The following is a 14696-nucleotide window of genomic DNA, read 5'->3' as shown; positions in this document are numbered from 1 at the left end:
AATCAGTTTATCAAGCTAACTTTCACCCGCTCTTCCGCGAACTAGAAAGAGACTTGAAGAGGTGGGCAACGCAAGAAATCTCCCTGATGGGGTGCATCACAGCGGGAAAAATGAACCTCCTCCCCACATTCATATATGCACGTTCCGCCCTTCCTGTAACAATTCCGCCGGCCGCCCTTCAGGAGCTCCAGAAGAAACTGCTTCAATTTATTTGAAGGGCAAAAGGGCGAGGATCGGCCTGAGTACGATGCTGGGAAACGCACGCTTGGGAGGTCTGGGAGTCCCCGACCTGCAGAACTACCAAATTGTGGCGCAGTTAGCCCCCATCCACGCCTGGCTAATGACTTTGGGGCACCCCAGATGGTTGGAGTTAGAACAACCTAGGCTACCCCTTCTTCTGTGTTTCCTCCCGCATATCCCACCTCACCTCCGACAGAGTGAGTATGAGCTGCTAACTTCCACCATACACACGCTAAACGCACGGCACTGGGCCCGACTTCGCAAAAAGATCCCGAAAGGCCTAGGTCTTCATGAACCCCTCCTTCTCCCCCGGAACCAACCCTCACAACTTCAAGAATTGGATCATGGGTGGTCTGGAGTCAGTGGGCCAACTTTTTTTGGAAGACCGCCCTAGAACTTTTGAACAATGCAAAGAAACGTTCCAGCTGACGGAAGCAGACAGATTCACTTACATTCACCTCTGACATTGGTGCACCAACCTGCAGATCCAGCAAGCAGCAACACACTCCTCCTCGCTTGAATTAACCTTGGAAGAACTCCCGACCCGAGGTAGGATCACAGCCTTATACAAACGCTTTATGGACGACTTCCTTACATCCAAAACCCAGTCGATGGCCCAGTGGGAGGCGGACCTAGGGTACGTACTATCTGACCAGAATTGGGTGGACATATGGTCGCAAACCCATTCCTCTTCCGCATGCATCACAAACAGAGAATGCGCATATAAATTCTTACTGCGCTGGTACTACCCCCCCCCTAATGTTCCACCATATAAACCAGGCCCAGAGCCCTACCTGTTGGAGACTTTGTGGACAACCGGGTTCCTTCTATCACATGCGGTGGTCGTGCCCGAAGGTTCAACTCTTCTGGTCACAGTGTGTAACCATATTTGCAGATATTACCCAGATGATGATCCCACTTGAACCTGAGCCTATCCTCCTGGGGGCCCCGGTCCCGGGGTGCTACCCGAGATCGGGGAGAAAAGCGAAACTCTTAACCCAATGCTTGCTGGCTGCGCGAATCTTGGTGGCCCGCACATGGAAATCTACCGAAGGTCCGCTGGTGATGCTGTGGTGTGGGAAAATGTGGGACATCCTGATTGCGGAAAAGATAACACCGGCCAGAACCGGGGTCCTGCATCGCTTCCATGACATCTCGGCCCCCTTCCTAGATTACAACAGAAAGTTCCCAGAACCTAACCTACTTACCCCGGAACGCCACAAGAATTCTGGAGAGGACGGAAACTACCGGAGCGGAAGTACAACCATAGTGAATCCAGAGAGCCAGGCTGGGAATGAGGGTTCGGCGGGGGGCATCCGTGTGGAGGGACGGGGGACAATTAAGAAGCTGATTGCCTTTCGCCTGAGACATTGCTAGACAATGCCTTTAGAGATCAATTTACGACTTTCTGGTTGGATTTCTTGAAACAAATGTCGGTAGTGTGGACAGCTGGAGCCTCGTATGGGAAGCCTTGAAAGGTACCGCGAGGGGGGAAGCAATGGCAGGGACAGTCGGGATTAGGAAAATGTTAAAGGAAGCCCTAGAACGAATGGAAAGCAGAATTCGAGATAAAGAGGCGACTGGGGTCTTGATTGTAGAAGTTGAGGCGGAACTAAGTTCACTCAGTAAGCAACGTGACGTTATGTGGGAGAGGCTTTGGCAATTTGATTACGCAACCCATACAGTGCGCATGCATGCAGAGGGTGATGAGTCAGGTCGGACGCTTGTGTTACTGTGCAAGGTGGATCGACCAGGAAACCGATAATGCAGCTCAGGGACAAGTTGAGGTCCCAAGCAGAGATAAACAATGCCCTCTATGTGTTTTACAAGACCCTATATAAACATGAGAGGCTGTCGGATCCCACTGAGATGTTAACAGAGGAAGTAGCAGGGGCTGTGATCCTTTCCATTTCTATAGGGGACACGCCCGGCTTGGATCGGCTCCCAGCAGAATTGTATAAAGCATTTACAACCACCCTTGCCCCAGTGCTATTAAAAGTGTATGATCATACAGGGGAGCTCCCAGCTAGTATGAGGGAGGCGGTCATAGTTCTCATTCCCAAACCCGGGAAACCTAAGGAGCTGTGTGATTCCTACCATTCTCTGGCCATGCTGAACCATGATGACTAGATATTGACCACTCTCCTAGCCGGTACACTTAAGAAGGTGATAACCTCCCACCAAAACCAGGCTGGCTTTGTCCTTGGCCGCAACACATTCATGAATTTACAAACACATAATTGACCAAACTAATTCCAGTGAGGCCTCGCTCGCAGTGGCATCTCTAGATGCCACTAAGGAATTTTATTCCGTTTTCTGGGAGTGGATGCTGGCTGCGATGTAGAGTTTTGGTTTTGACAAAAGCCTCATCAAATGGGTCAGGCTGCTATATAAATGACCAAGAGCCAGGGTTGGAACCAGGGTCTCTGAAGCATGGTGGGGGGTGCAGAGGGGTACACGACAGGAGTTCCCGCTCTCACCTATGCTTTACATTTTGCCACTGGAACCTCTGGCTGCCTATCTATGTCAGGAATTTTGGAAGGCAGGGGTGGTGGTGAGTTCCACACACCTGGTTTCCTTGTACGCTGATGATGTTCTTAGGTATATCTGTGAGCCTGAGCACAACTTGCCCATTTTGTTGGAAGTGCTACACAACCTTTCAAGATTGTCGGGTATATCTTTTAACAGACAAAAGTCACTCTTGTCCTATTTTGCTTCATCTTGGCCACATGTGGAGACCTCGTACTTACGCTCTGTGGACCCTTCCAAGATCAGTTATTGGACTCCAATAGACAAAGAATTACACATACAACATGGGTTATAGTTATAATATAAATGGCTCGTTATAGGCCCTTTATTCACTCATAGCATACAGAAAGAACAATAAACACAGAATCAGTTATACATAGACTGAAAAAACTCATCAACGTTAGGATTGTTGCAGAAGACACCTTCATCTCGGCCACTACAACACTGCTCAGTCCCACAGCAGGTAGGCAAAGAGATTGATCGTTCTAAAGGGATCTGGAGCAGAGCGTCCTTCTCAGTGAGACTGCATCCCCCGGGGTCCAAATTTTAACTGTCTTTTCAAGAGGAAAACCTCTTCTCTTATGCGGTTCTTTCGATCCCCGCCCCTCATGGGTTACCCATGGCCAAAGAGCAGACAATAAGCACAAGGCGCAAAAAGAGTGTAATGGTCCAGCTAGAAGCGGACCTCCTTGCTTTTGTTCCCATTACCCCTTATCACTGCACCTACAGAGCGCTCCGACTCCCTTTCTGGCTTGTCCTTTGGCAGACAATACAATAACTATTCTCCCCGGCTTGGTCATCTGACATAAATATGTGACCTTGTCTTCGCAGCAGAAATGTATGTTTACTTGCTGAGTCCACAAAATGTAGGTTTTCATTGCTGTTTCCTTGTGGTGAATGGAAGTGAATATCCAAGATGGCCGCGCATCAGCACCATGTTTTTTGGCTCATTTCGCACATGCACTACACTTTCCCACTAGCGAGGCTGCACAGCTGCGACCCCCGGGACCTCCCGGACCTGGGATTGCACTGGGAAACCAAGTCTTTTCGGTACCTAAGCTTATATATAGCACACTTGCTTGGGGACATGCACGCTGGTAATTTAGTTAAGATGGTGGAAGGGGTGAAACAATCCCAGTGTTTTGGGGAAGGTTGCCGCTGACTGATAGTTAGAATAGCTCTGGTCAGAATGGTTCTGCTCCCAATAATGCTTTATCTATTTGCCACATATACTACTACATAGCGGCTGGATTTTTTTGTAGTTTGGGCACACTGCTCAGGGAATTCCTCTGGGGCCGGTGCAGTCAGAAAATAGCCTTGAATACATTGAGTATGCAATATGAACAGGGATGTGCACAGTTACCACACTTTGAACTATACTTCCTGGCGGCACAACTGTAGCATGTGACAAAGTGGCTGTCGGACGAAGTCACAACTGAGTCGGACCTACTAGGCAAACTGGTTAAACCAGTTTTATTAAAGGAAATCCTGTGGATCGGAGAGGGACTTGTGGACAACCAGGTATTGCTTGTGACGTTCGGGAGAAGGGTATGGGTCAAGGCAGTTTAAATCCTGAAATTGAAAGATCAGTACTCCCCGTTGACCCCCATGACGATACATGCATGTTCTGGGACAAATGAGCTGGCAGTGGCTAGGAGACGGGAAGAATACGGTCTCAGTACATGGGCGGGGACATGTTCCAAGATGGGATATATAGAGAACTTGCAGATCTGATCCGGTCTGTGGAGCTATCCAAGGGCCAATTCTTGTGGTATCAAAGCTTGACGAACATTGTGAAAAGGAGATGGGCTGATTGGCCGTGTGAACCCTTGACGAATCCATTACTGCAGCTGCTGTGTGATTTGGAATATGGCTGGCACTTGGTGTCTAGAAAATATAATTGCTTGCAAACATTGATTATTGTTCCTAAGGTAGGATTGCAAATTAAATAGGAAAAGGACCTGGGACGAGAGTTGAGTAATACCCAGTGGAATGCAGTGTTGTTCTTTACTAAGAAAGTGTCTCGTAACGCTATGTTCTGCCTTTTGCAGTTTAATGGTTTACATAGAACCTGTATGACCCCACAGCACATTGCTGCTTTTGGTCCTGCCGGACCCTCTGATTGTCTGTGGTGTGGAGTCTCCAGGGCTGATGTCATACATATGTTCTGTCGATGTGTTAAAGTACAGTTTTTATGGCACAAAATAAACTGCATGTATTTGTGTGGGGATAACACGTTTCAAATGGGAACCGTCGGAGTGCCTGCTGAAAAGTATAGGCACATAATAAAGTTTATGGACCTGGCATGTACAATTGCAAAGAGGTGTATTGCAATTCCTAGAAGATGCACAGAAGGCCGCAATACTACATATGAAGTTGACAATTCATATGTACAATTAGGTTGGCTAATAATGATCCCACCGAGAATATTGGGGTGTGGAATGCTCTACGAAAGGCAATGTTTAAACCCTGTGGTGACAAGCCGGCTTGACTCTTGAATGAGACCTGTAGAGATACGACAGAACTGTTACGAGTATTGGCTATGTGACTTTGAGTCTGATGGATCTGGTCTCCAAGGAATTATGGTTGCGTCGCTGGTCCTCTTTCGGTTGAATGTGCTATGTGCCCCTTGGGGGTAGGGGGATCACCCACTTCCCTGTCACTGCCTGTTCATTTGGTGTGCTAGCTCAGTTGTTTTGCTTTTGCTTGTTTTGTTTGTCCGGAACTGTGGATAGTTAATATGGTTCAGATGATCCTTAACATATGTGCCAGTTGGCTGATTTATAACACAGACTTATCTAAGTACTAATCTGTATGTTTCAAATGCCAATAAACACATTTTAAAATACATTTTCTTGTGCAATTTCCCTTTTGTTTCTCCTAATAAAATTTAAAAACAACATAGAAAATTCCTGTCCATAATCCTATCGCGAACCTCCCTAAAACATTTGTTCACACTTTCATAATGTTTTTGTTGTTGTTTCCGTCTAATCTTCCCACTTGCTGTTATGTTGATTGGTTTGTTGTGTCGGGTATGCCCAGATGTGGGTCCCGTTCCGCTCGGCCTAGAGACTCAAGCTACTCCTCACTGATGAGGCCCAACAAGGCCGAAACATGTTTGGGGATGCTTGTGGTCTCGTGCAGAAGGGATGTGACCTAGCAGTTTGGGCTGGACTACCCCTTTTGGGGTGGTACCAAGCCTGATTTGCATATAGTATTTCCCCTTCTGTAATGGCTTGGCAGGCGAAGAACGATGGTCTGGAGGGTTGCCCAGAGCAATGCCAGTGGTTAAGATTAATTCTAAACCTTCCAGCCATCACCTCTTTGTTTTTGCTTTGTCACCCCGAGTGGGACGGTTATGCCCAGATGTGGGTCCCGTGCCTGCTGGGCTTAGAGACTCAAACTACTCCTCACTGATGAGGCCCAACAAGGCCGAAACATGTTTGGGGATGCTTGTGGTCTCGTGCAGAAGGGATGTGACCTAGCAGTTCGGGCTGGACTACCCCTTTTGGGGTGGGACCAAGCCTGATTTGCATATGGTCTTTCCCCTTCTGTAATGGCTTGGCAGGCGAAGAACGATGGTCTGGAGGGTTGCCCAGAGAGATGCCAGTGGTTAAGATTCATTCTAAACCTTCCAGCCATCACCTCTTTGTTTTTGCTTTGGTATGGCCCCTTCTCAGCTGTAATAGTGACATGTAATTTGAGAGAGATAATAGCTGAGATTTCACAAGCCTTCTGGTCATTCAGTAGGAGGAAGTGTACTCTTTCCCATATGTTTCTCAACTGTGAAAATGTTTTAGACTTTGGGATAATAATAATAATGTCATGGAAAGAACTAATTAAATTATCAGTGGCAGTCATAGGCTGTTTAATATTGCTACAACCCATGATTTTTAGCCCATTTAAATAGAAAGCTACTTTCCAGCTCTCTTCTCATTTAGGGTGGGCTCGTTAACTTTAAATGTTTGTTGTTGTAAAAAGGGTAGCCCAGTGGTTTAACCATGATCTGCTGGCGGGCCCTTTACGACCTGGCAACAGAGGATAGACTCTTTTAGCAATCGCCCTCCCCACGCCATATGTACAGAAAAAAAGATAAGTAATCGGCAATAAGAGGAGGGTTAAGATAATAACTGGGTGGGCTACTTCATGAGTTCCCAGCATCAACAGCACTTGAGCCTTGGTTGTTATTTTTCCTCCGGGATCTCTCTAAATGGTATTATGCATAACCAAGACTTTTTACAGCATATTTGACAATATGAAACATAAACTCAGCTCACCATACAGCAGATAAATACGAAATAGGGCTACACTCCCTCACTCCTGAACACACTACCTAACTGCATACAGAAAGAGCACCCCAAATGTTTCTGGATGCAGGGTCTATCCCCCATATATCAGCATATTTCTGTTTATCAGATTCAACTCCTAAAATACATGAATACTTGCTCAACACTGGTGGCCATGGTCACCTAGCCTCCTCACTCAGCCTTGGACCCTTTCTCATGGCATGAAAAAGGCACACAGGGTCGGGCTGAGGCAAGAACATGGCTCACCACACCCTCAGTAATTCTCAATATCCTGCCTTAAAAACTCACAGAAAGCAACTAGTAATAGTCTAGCAGATTACATCATACATTACAAAAACCCTTAATGTAACATTAATTTAAGGCTTTTGAAAACACACATGGTTACTCTGAGATACATAATGTAGATGATTGGGGGCTCCCTTTGGCCCAAGAAGTCTTGCAAGGTCACATAGACCAGCGCACGCCACCTCAACCACTTTGCTTCATTGTATGCTTATTCTTGCCAACCTGCTGCAGCCTTATGGGCCGAGACTACTTCTCTTCATAGCAGCACAATAGAGCATCACTGGGGAGACTGGACTGCTCTCCTGGCAGTCCACCAGCTCCTCTATACACTGCAGGAGACTAGTGGGCCTCTCCGGGGCCACTCCCTCACTTGGGACCCGGGCCAGTGGACGAAGGGAATGACAGACCCTCTATTTTTCACCGGCATCCCCATTCAGACCATTTCCTACCTCAGCAGGGACAACCCACTGGAGCCTCCTCCTTCGTGCTATGTTTTGCAATGGAGTTTTTCGTGCTATCCCCAGCCCCACATCTGGGTGGTCGCAACGCCGCACCCAGCATGCATCGTGCAGTACTGCTCATGCCCTGGATGCCTCTGCTGTACGGCTTCATGGCCCTTGGGGTGGTCTTCTGCAGGAGGATCACGTGAGCGGGGACTCAGGTCAGGAGAATTCAGAGAACCCTCTAACCAACGTCCCTAATGATCTAATGATCCCACGGTCTAAATGGCCTATTCTAAATTTGAAACTTTTTATGAAAGAAGAAACAAGAACATTAGGGACTTAGTCCCATAATGCACTAAGAACTAGAACGAGGATGAGGGGCTCAGAGGTGCAGAATTGTAGTATGCAGTCAAGTGGTTCTAATGACCCACACCTGAGCTGGTCTTTTGAATATTTAAAGCCCCTTCAGGAGCAGGCCATTAGAAGGCAGCATTGGGAGCAGCAGTAGCAGAAAGAAGACGACGCTGGAGCCACCGCTGTTTGTAGCGCGACACAGTGTCGAGGGAGTCGTAGAAGTTAAGACTCTGAAGTGCAGAGGATGCACAGCAGGATGCAGTTCTGTGACTGGCTATCCCATTGGAGAGAGAAGCTCTCCTGGTCTGGTGTCCTACTCCGGTGGTTGGCATTCACCGGAGCATGTAAGGAGTGAGGCAGACTTCCTTTTTGGAAAGACGCGGGCTGCTGAAGTGTGATCGAGCTGTCAGACGCAGAGGACCCGACGAGAGAAGAAACTGAAGCAGCAGCAGCGGGTCAAACGGAAGCGCAGGGAAAGACTGGTGAGTTGGCCTTCGGTAGGTAACCCTGTGGTGTGCTGCAGTAGACCGCTGGCTGCAAGCAACCTTTTTGAATACCGAACGAATGAATTAAAGCATTTTTGGAGTAACAAATATATTAAGAGACCGAAAGAAGAAAGGTTGCAACCATCATTGCCAAATTAAAGAGTATGCAGTATTTGAACTAAATTGTAATCAGCATTGCCTAAGCCAAATAAAGGCAATTATAAATAAGAGGATACAGTTTCCCTACTAGTCTACAAAGAAGATTACTTGAACGGGAAGATGACAACCAGCACTGCCTAAGCAAAAAAGGGAAAATTATTAATAAAAGGGGAAACGGCTTTCCTAAAGAGATAAACCTGCACAAGAGACATTACCAGCAGTTAACTGATGTGGTGGAAGGAACACAAAGGTGGCAGGATAGAAACCCTCCTTGTAGCAATCGTCAAGGGCGAGAGGAGTATAACCTATATTGCATGTGGCAAACAAATGAGTGGAACAAACATGTATTGTACCCTTATGAAAGAAGTTGTGAACTTCAATGTTATTGAAAGTGAAAGACTTTTCTAGAACTTTGAAGCAAGCCACACCACACAGTACTTGTAGTAGTGGTACGAGTTTTATCCTGGTAGGCGAGTATACCAGGAAAGGGAATATTAGTAGGCAGTCCTGACAGGTTAATGAACCAGGAAGAAGGCATTAAAGTACTGCAGTGTGGTGGAAGGCTGTGGTGGAATGAAAGTGGAAAAGTCCATTGATGTGTTGTGGTGAACAGAGGTAAAACCATCCTGACAAAACTATTATTCTTTATGAAGAAGAAATGTGAAAGTTGTTGTTCTTCACTGACTAGAAGTGTGAAGACAGTCTTTTTGGTTCATGAAGCAAGAGCTTGTGGAAACTTTGGACAATCATTTTAAAGAGTGATAAAAAATTTGTATAGCATTAAGACAATCCAAGTGCCAAGTGAAAGATTTATGAAGTGAACAGAATTTTGTGTTTCCTTTGGAGCAGAACCTGGCTATTATAAATAACTTTCTTGATGGGAACTTTGGTTTGAGAAATCCTGCATTAAACCTGGGGAAGGGGATCTTACCCAGGTTACAAGGATACACGTTTTCAAAGTTTGTTTGAATATAACTGTTATTTTACTGACTTTAAACTGCCATATGATACCTGTATGATTTGGTTGTATGTTTAAGTGTGAGGGACAGATACCTTTTGATATTAGTGTTTTCCTTTAGTCTTAGTTTGCCAGGCAGGGAAATCCTGGTTAGTGAGGCATTTTTCTCACCCTTATTATTTTCTAAAATGGCTACTTGTGAGAAAACTGTACTTGTCCGTTTCGAATTTCTGACGCTAGCTAGAGGACAGTAAAACACTATGGGCCTCATTACACGGAAGGCGGTGAGCCATGGCGCTATTAGCGCCATGGCTCATGACGGTAAAATACCGGCACCGCCTTGGTGGAAAGGGGATTTACCGCCCCATTCCAAGGTTGGTGGGGCGGTAAATCCTCCTTCCGCCATTGCCCTTCCCCATTCCCATTTCTGCCCCATAGGGCTCTATGGGAATGGGGAAGGCGCTAATTACGCGACCGCAATTTTGTGGTGCCGTAATTAGCTCCGAGGTCCCTTAGCGGGTTGGTTTTTAACGCCTGCAAAAAGCAGGCGTTAAAGCACCAACCCGCTAAGGGACCTCGTAGTAAGGCGGTAATGGTTAACGGTCACCGTTACCATTAACGGTGGCCGTTAACCATTACCGCCTTCCGTGTAATGAGGCCCTATGCATTTACACATTGAATACATTATATTTAGACACTGCTATGTCAGCCAGGAACCCAGCACAACATCTGCAAACATCCCTAGCCTTATTTATTTTTCACCGGGCTTTACATCATAAATGTTCTTTTTGCTCTGAATTTCCTGTGAAAAGAATTCCACATTTAAGCTAACATCAGGGTGGATAGGGAACATCCCAGTCTAGAATCAAAAAGTTCTAGAGAAAGAAATCTGCATGAAAATCTTGAAAATAAGGTTACGTGGAAAATATTAATTCACAGAAATGTCTCACTAAACCGATGTTCACCAAGGTTACTGTCAAAGGGTTACAGTCATATGCATGTATACCTGACATTTTCAAAGGACTGTCTACTGGGCATAAATCAGATGGATCAGATTTGACTAGTGATGACATGGACTTTCCCAAACAATTTGCTATGACCTTTATAAAAATCTTATAAAAATCTTTGCATCATGTTTCATAAGGCATATATGACTCACATTGTTGTGACCAACCATGAATAACAACTGTAATAATAACTGGGTAAGATATATTTCTATAGTGAGTATAAAGTTTTCATTTAAATTAAATAACTGAGATCACTGGTTTTGCAAAATTTTGCACAGGTTCTAGCAGATGTTATTCATGAAGAAGACAGTCCAGTTGATTCATCTAAGGAGCCTTGTGGCACACCACATCGAAAAGAGGAAATTGCTGTTAATTCCAGTCAAGAATTTGATGAAATACTCTACTCTGATGAGGGAAGAGACACAGATCAAGCTTTACAAAAGGTGGAATATTATGAAGAACAGTCAATGGCTGAAAAGGTAAATTAAATCACAAATGCATATAGATCTGAAAGGTGTAGTACACAGATGACAAACTGTTTAAAATATTATTTAGCAATCCATACAAATGCCATGCTTGATCCCATGAAGAAACTGAAATATTTTGAAATGCATTCAGACCAACGGCACTGTTTTAGGTACCTATATTCTCCATCACTGAATCTTTTAATTAGCTTCTATTGGTCAATGCAGCGGGCTGACCCCGTGTCCTTGATTAGAGGGCTGTTGCCCAACCTGCCTCAGACGCCATTTATGCCATTGGAATCCCGGCATAATAGCTGGGGTGCTAATGGTGACTAAAAACACGTTTTCATGTTATGAAAGGATTCTTGGCGGTGAACGTTCATTAATGGAAGGGAAATAAATCCCAACAAAGATTATCGCCATGGAAAAAAGAGAAGAACACTTGAACACATGCACACTTTTTCCTGTCTGTGGCAGCCAGAGGTAAAGAAGGATCCTCTTGAAACTGGAAAATATAAGGTAGGTGAGGTCAGGTATGATGGCTGAGAAGCATCACGGGGTACGATGTGTGGGCGAGGGGCCAGGGAGAGGTGGATATCTGGGTGTGACTTTTGGGCACAGGGGAGCATCCTTCAGCTCGTTTGTGTCATTATTACGGAGTCAGCTGATATCTGAGCCCATTACTTGGTTGCAACCCGTGTTCAAAGGGCCATGACAGGGCTATTTGGCAGTCAAAAACACTGCCTGAGCTAGTTGGTTACTCAGAGCCTGATTTTCTATTGAGAATGGAGCAATCCCATTGAAAAACGCTTTGTAAGTCAGGCCCTCAGAGATGATTATGTTTTTATTGGAATTGTTAAATAGCATGTGCCATTCCTGCTCCCACCTGTGACAGTGTTTTTTTAAGTGAGAAATATAATGGGTTTTTAGCTTGTACTTGTTCAAAACAGATGTGACTTTCGAAAATGTTCTGCATTAACAATTTGGATTGTAAAATCCAAGATCCCCAAACAATTGATTCAATGCGACTATCCAACACTTCAGGCTTGGAGATCATTTTATTGGAGAGCTGCACTCTCTTCCCCCATCTGGCTGATAAAATCTGGCTGCATGTGTCCGCTTCGCTCTCTGACGTGGGTGCACATAAAAAAAAGTTGTATTAATGTGCATTAGTGTATAATGAACTTTTTTGGAGTGTGCAAGAATACAGCTCTGAGCTCTTTTCAATTGTCTGTAACATTTATATTGATTCATTTTGTACACAATGAGATTGCACAGTGTGACTGATTTGTATTGTTTACTTTTTACCTCTGTTACACAAATATACGTGTTGTCTACCCACATGGTATATGATCTTGGTGGCTATTGATTGTACTAGGGCCGGTGGACATTATTTCTGTTGATTTGAACAAAGGTGCATTTAATGAATAAGAAAGAACAGTATATATTTATATGTATATCTTTTCTGCATAATTAAGAAGAAGAAATTTATCATAGTGGGCTGTGAGTTCCATTCTCTTGGGAGACTCCTTTTCACTATTGTTTTAAAAAAACAGCAGCATAGGGCTATCGGGTGGCAACACCCAATGTGTGTTCTGTGTTCGTCTTGCTTTGGACCTCGATTGGCCTCGAGGTTAACCCTGCTGCACCTGAAGTGTAATTAATTAATTGACCTATTAAAATAATCACAAGGAGACGTCTCAACTCCACACAGACTTTATAGAAAAACCATTTCTCCAGCATGGGGTCTGGCATGGATTCACATGCTCATGAATATTCCCCGTCGTCAGGCTGGGAATCCTCGGTAAAGAAAAAACCAGTATCAGTTTCGTTTCTGATCTGTCTTTCGTAGTAATAACCAATCACTGGTCTCTGCGTCATACTGACCACAGCCAATGACTGCCCTCTACCTAAGCACAGCCTCTGGCAGCCATCTTCAGATTTTTACCGCACGTTCATGTGTTGGGATCCTCGTGCTATTGCTCTCGAGAGTTAGTGCTATTTTTTCACGTTTTTTTCTCAAAAACTTCGTTTTTTCGGTCAAAAGAGCCTCAAGCTCCACCGACTCTCCATCCGATCAACGCGGACCCGTTTCGGATTCGTCTGCGCCCCTCAAGGGTGAAGATTTCGTCGAGCTACGCTTTTGGAGGACTCCAGAAGTTTCTCAGGCCCGGCCATGGCCCAGGAGAAGGGAAGCTCGACGCCCGGAAAGCTGTTCAGGGTCTGCCCTGGATGCCAGCTGCAGAACGTCTTCAAGGAGGACGAACACTCTTTTTGTCTTTACTGCCTACATGAGGACAAGACGCACGTGGAGAAGAACTGTGCGTTTTGCGGCAACATGTCGGAGCGGACCATGAAGGACCGCCATCAACGTCTCGCCAACTGGCTAGAAGGGAAGAGCCCATCCGGCGAGAAGAAGAGGAAGAAATCCAAGCGGTCTTCTAAGACCTTTGAGGACGCCCCGGCGACGGGGGTCCAACATAAGGCCAAGCACCGCGAGTCCGCTGGCACCGGGAGCGCCGAACGGTCGGGCTCTATGGGCGCCAGGCAGGGCGCACCCTCCCCGGCACCATCAACCACGAGCCAACGCTCTGGGTCGGGTAAGAGGAAGGCCGAGCACCCGGCGAAGCTCCTGGAGAGGCCCCGGTCGAGCTCGAAGGCGGAGGGGGAGCGAGGCAGTGTCCCCCCCCCTCAAGGATAAGGCGGTGAGCGCACCTAAGGTGGTGAAGGCCTTAATCCATCCGGCCACGCCCTCTATCGAAACTGTCGCGGCGGCCCTGGCTCAGCCTGTGGAGGCTACACCAGTGGTGGCGACCTCGGGGCTCAGAGTCTCCCTGCCACCTCGGAGGGAGTCCTCTTTTGTGCCCATCGATAGGACCCCCGTGAAATCCCCCGTGGGGAAGAAAAAGGGGGGGCAGGGCGTCGTCGTAGATTCGGCCTCAACCTCGAAGGAGGAGCTGGTCGAGGTCTTAAGCCACGGCCTCGGCGTGGAAGAAGACCGGCCCGTCGGGATGGATCCCGACGCAGGTGACGACGACATCGTCGAGGGTACCGACGGGGCCCCTGATCGCCCGTCGGATTCCCCTCTGCCAGCGCCGCGAGACAACTCGGCGGCCATTTTGTTGGCTATACAGTCCTTATGCTCTGAGATAAGGACGAGACTACCGTTGCCGACGGAACCTCTCCCGTCGGGGGACCCAGAACCGGGACCTTCTGGTGTTCCCCCTACCAAGAAAAGAAGGATCCACCCTCCACCTCCTTTTCAGCCGTCGCGCCCCTTCCAGCCCTCCTCCCCGTCCACCCGAGGGGATGATACGGGGACTGACACGGCAGCGACGGGTACGGACGACGAGGTATACGACGAGGATGTACCGTCGTCGCCTCCCACCAGGGCTTCTCCGCCCGACGAGATTGGATCGTTCCACTCAATGATCGCCAGGGCATCCGAGCTTTTCCAACTCTGCC

General features: G+C 46.8%; 1 protein-coding gene across 3 annotated transcripts in view; it reads left to right on the top strand.

Annotated features, from left to right (window-relative positions):
• DCDC2C (doublecortin domain containing 2C) overlaps positions 1-14696 on the top strand; it is a 1747636-nt gene that overhangs the window by 1221992 nt on the left and 510948 nt on the right. For all 3 annotated transcript variants that reach the window (XR_011260401.1, XM_069606023.1, XM_069606022.1), the window contains exon 9: positions 11046-11246. Coding sequence is in view for 2 of the 3 variants with exons in the window: in XM_069606023.1 (XP_069462124.1) it covers positions 11046-11246 (201 nt within the window). In the remaining variant the exon portion in view is untranslated. The remainder of the gene's footprint in view (positions 1-11045; positions 11247-14696) is intronic.

The sequence above is a fragment of the Ambystoma mexicanum genome, chromosome 4p (assembly GCF_040938575.1).
Source record: "Ambystoma mexicanum isolate Mex_15411 chromosome 4p, UKY_AmexF1_1, whole genome shotgun sequence".
NCBI classification, from domain to species: domain Eukaryota; kingdom Metazoa; phylum Chordata; class Amphibia; order Caudata; family Ambystomatidae; genus Ambystoma; species Ambystoma mexicanum.
The sequence above is the reverse complement of the archived record's forward strand: the minus strand, read 5'-3'. Positions and strand labels throughout refer to the sequence as shown.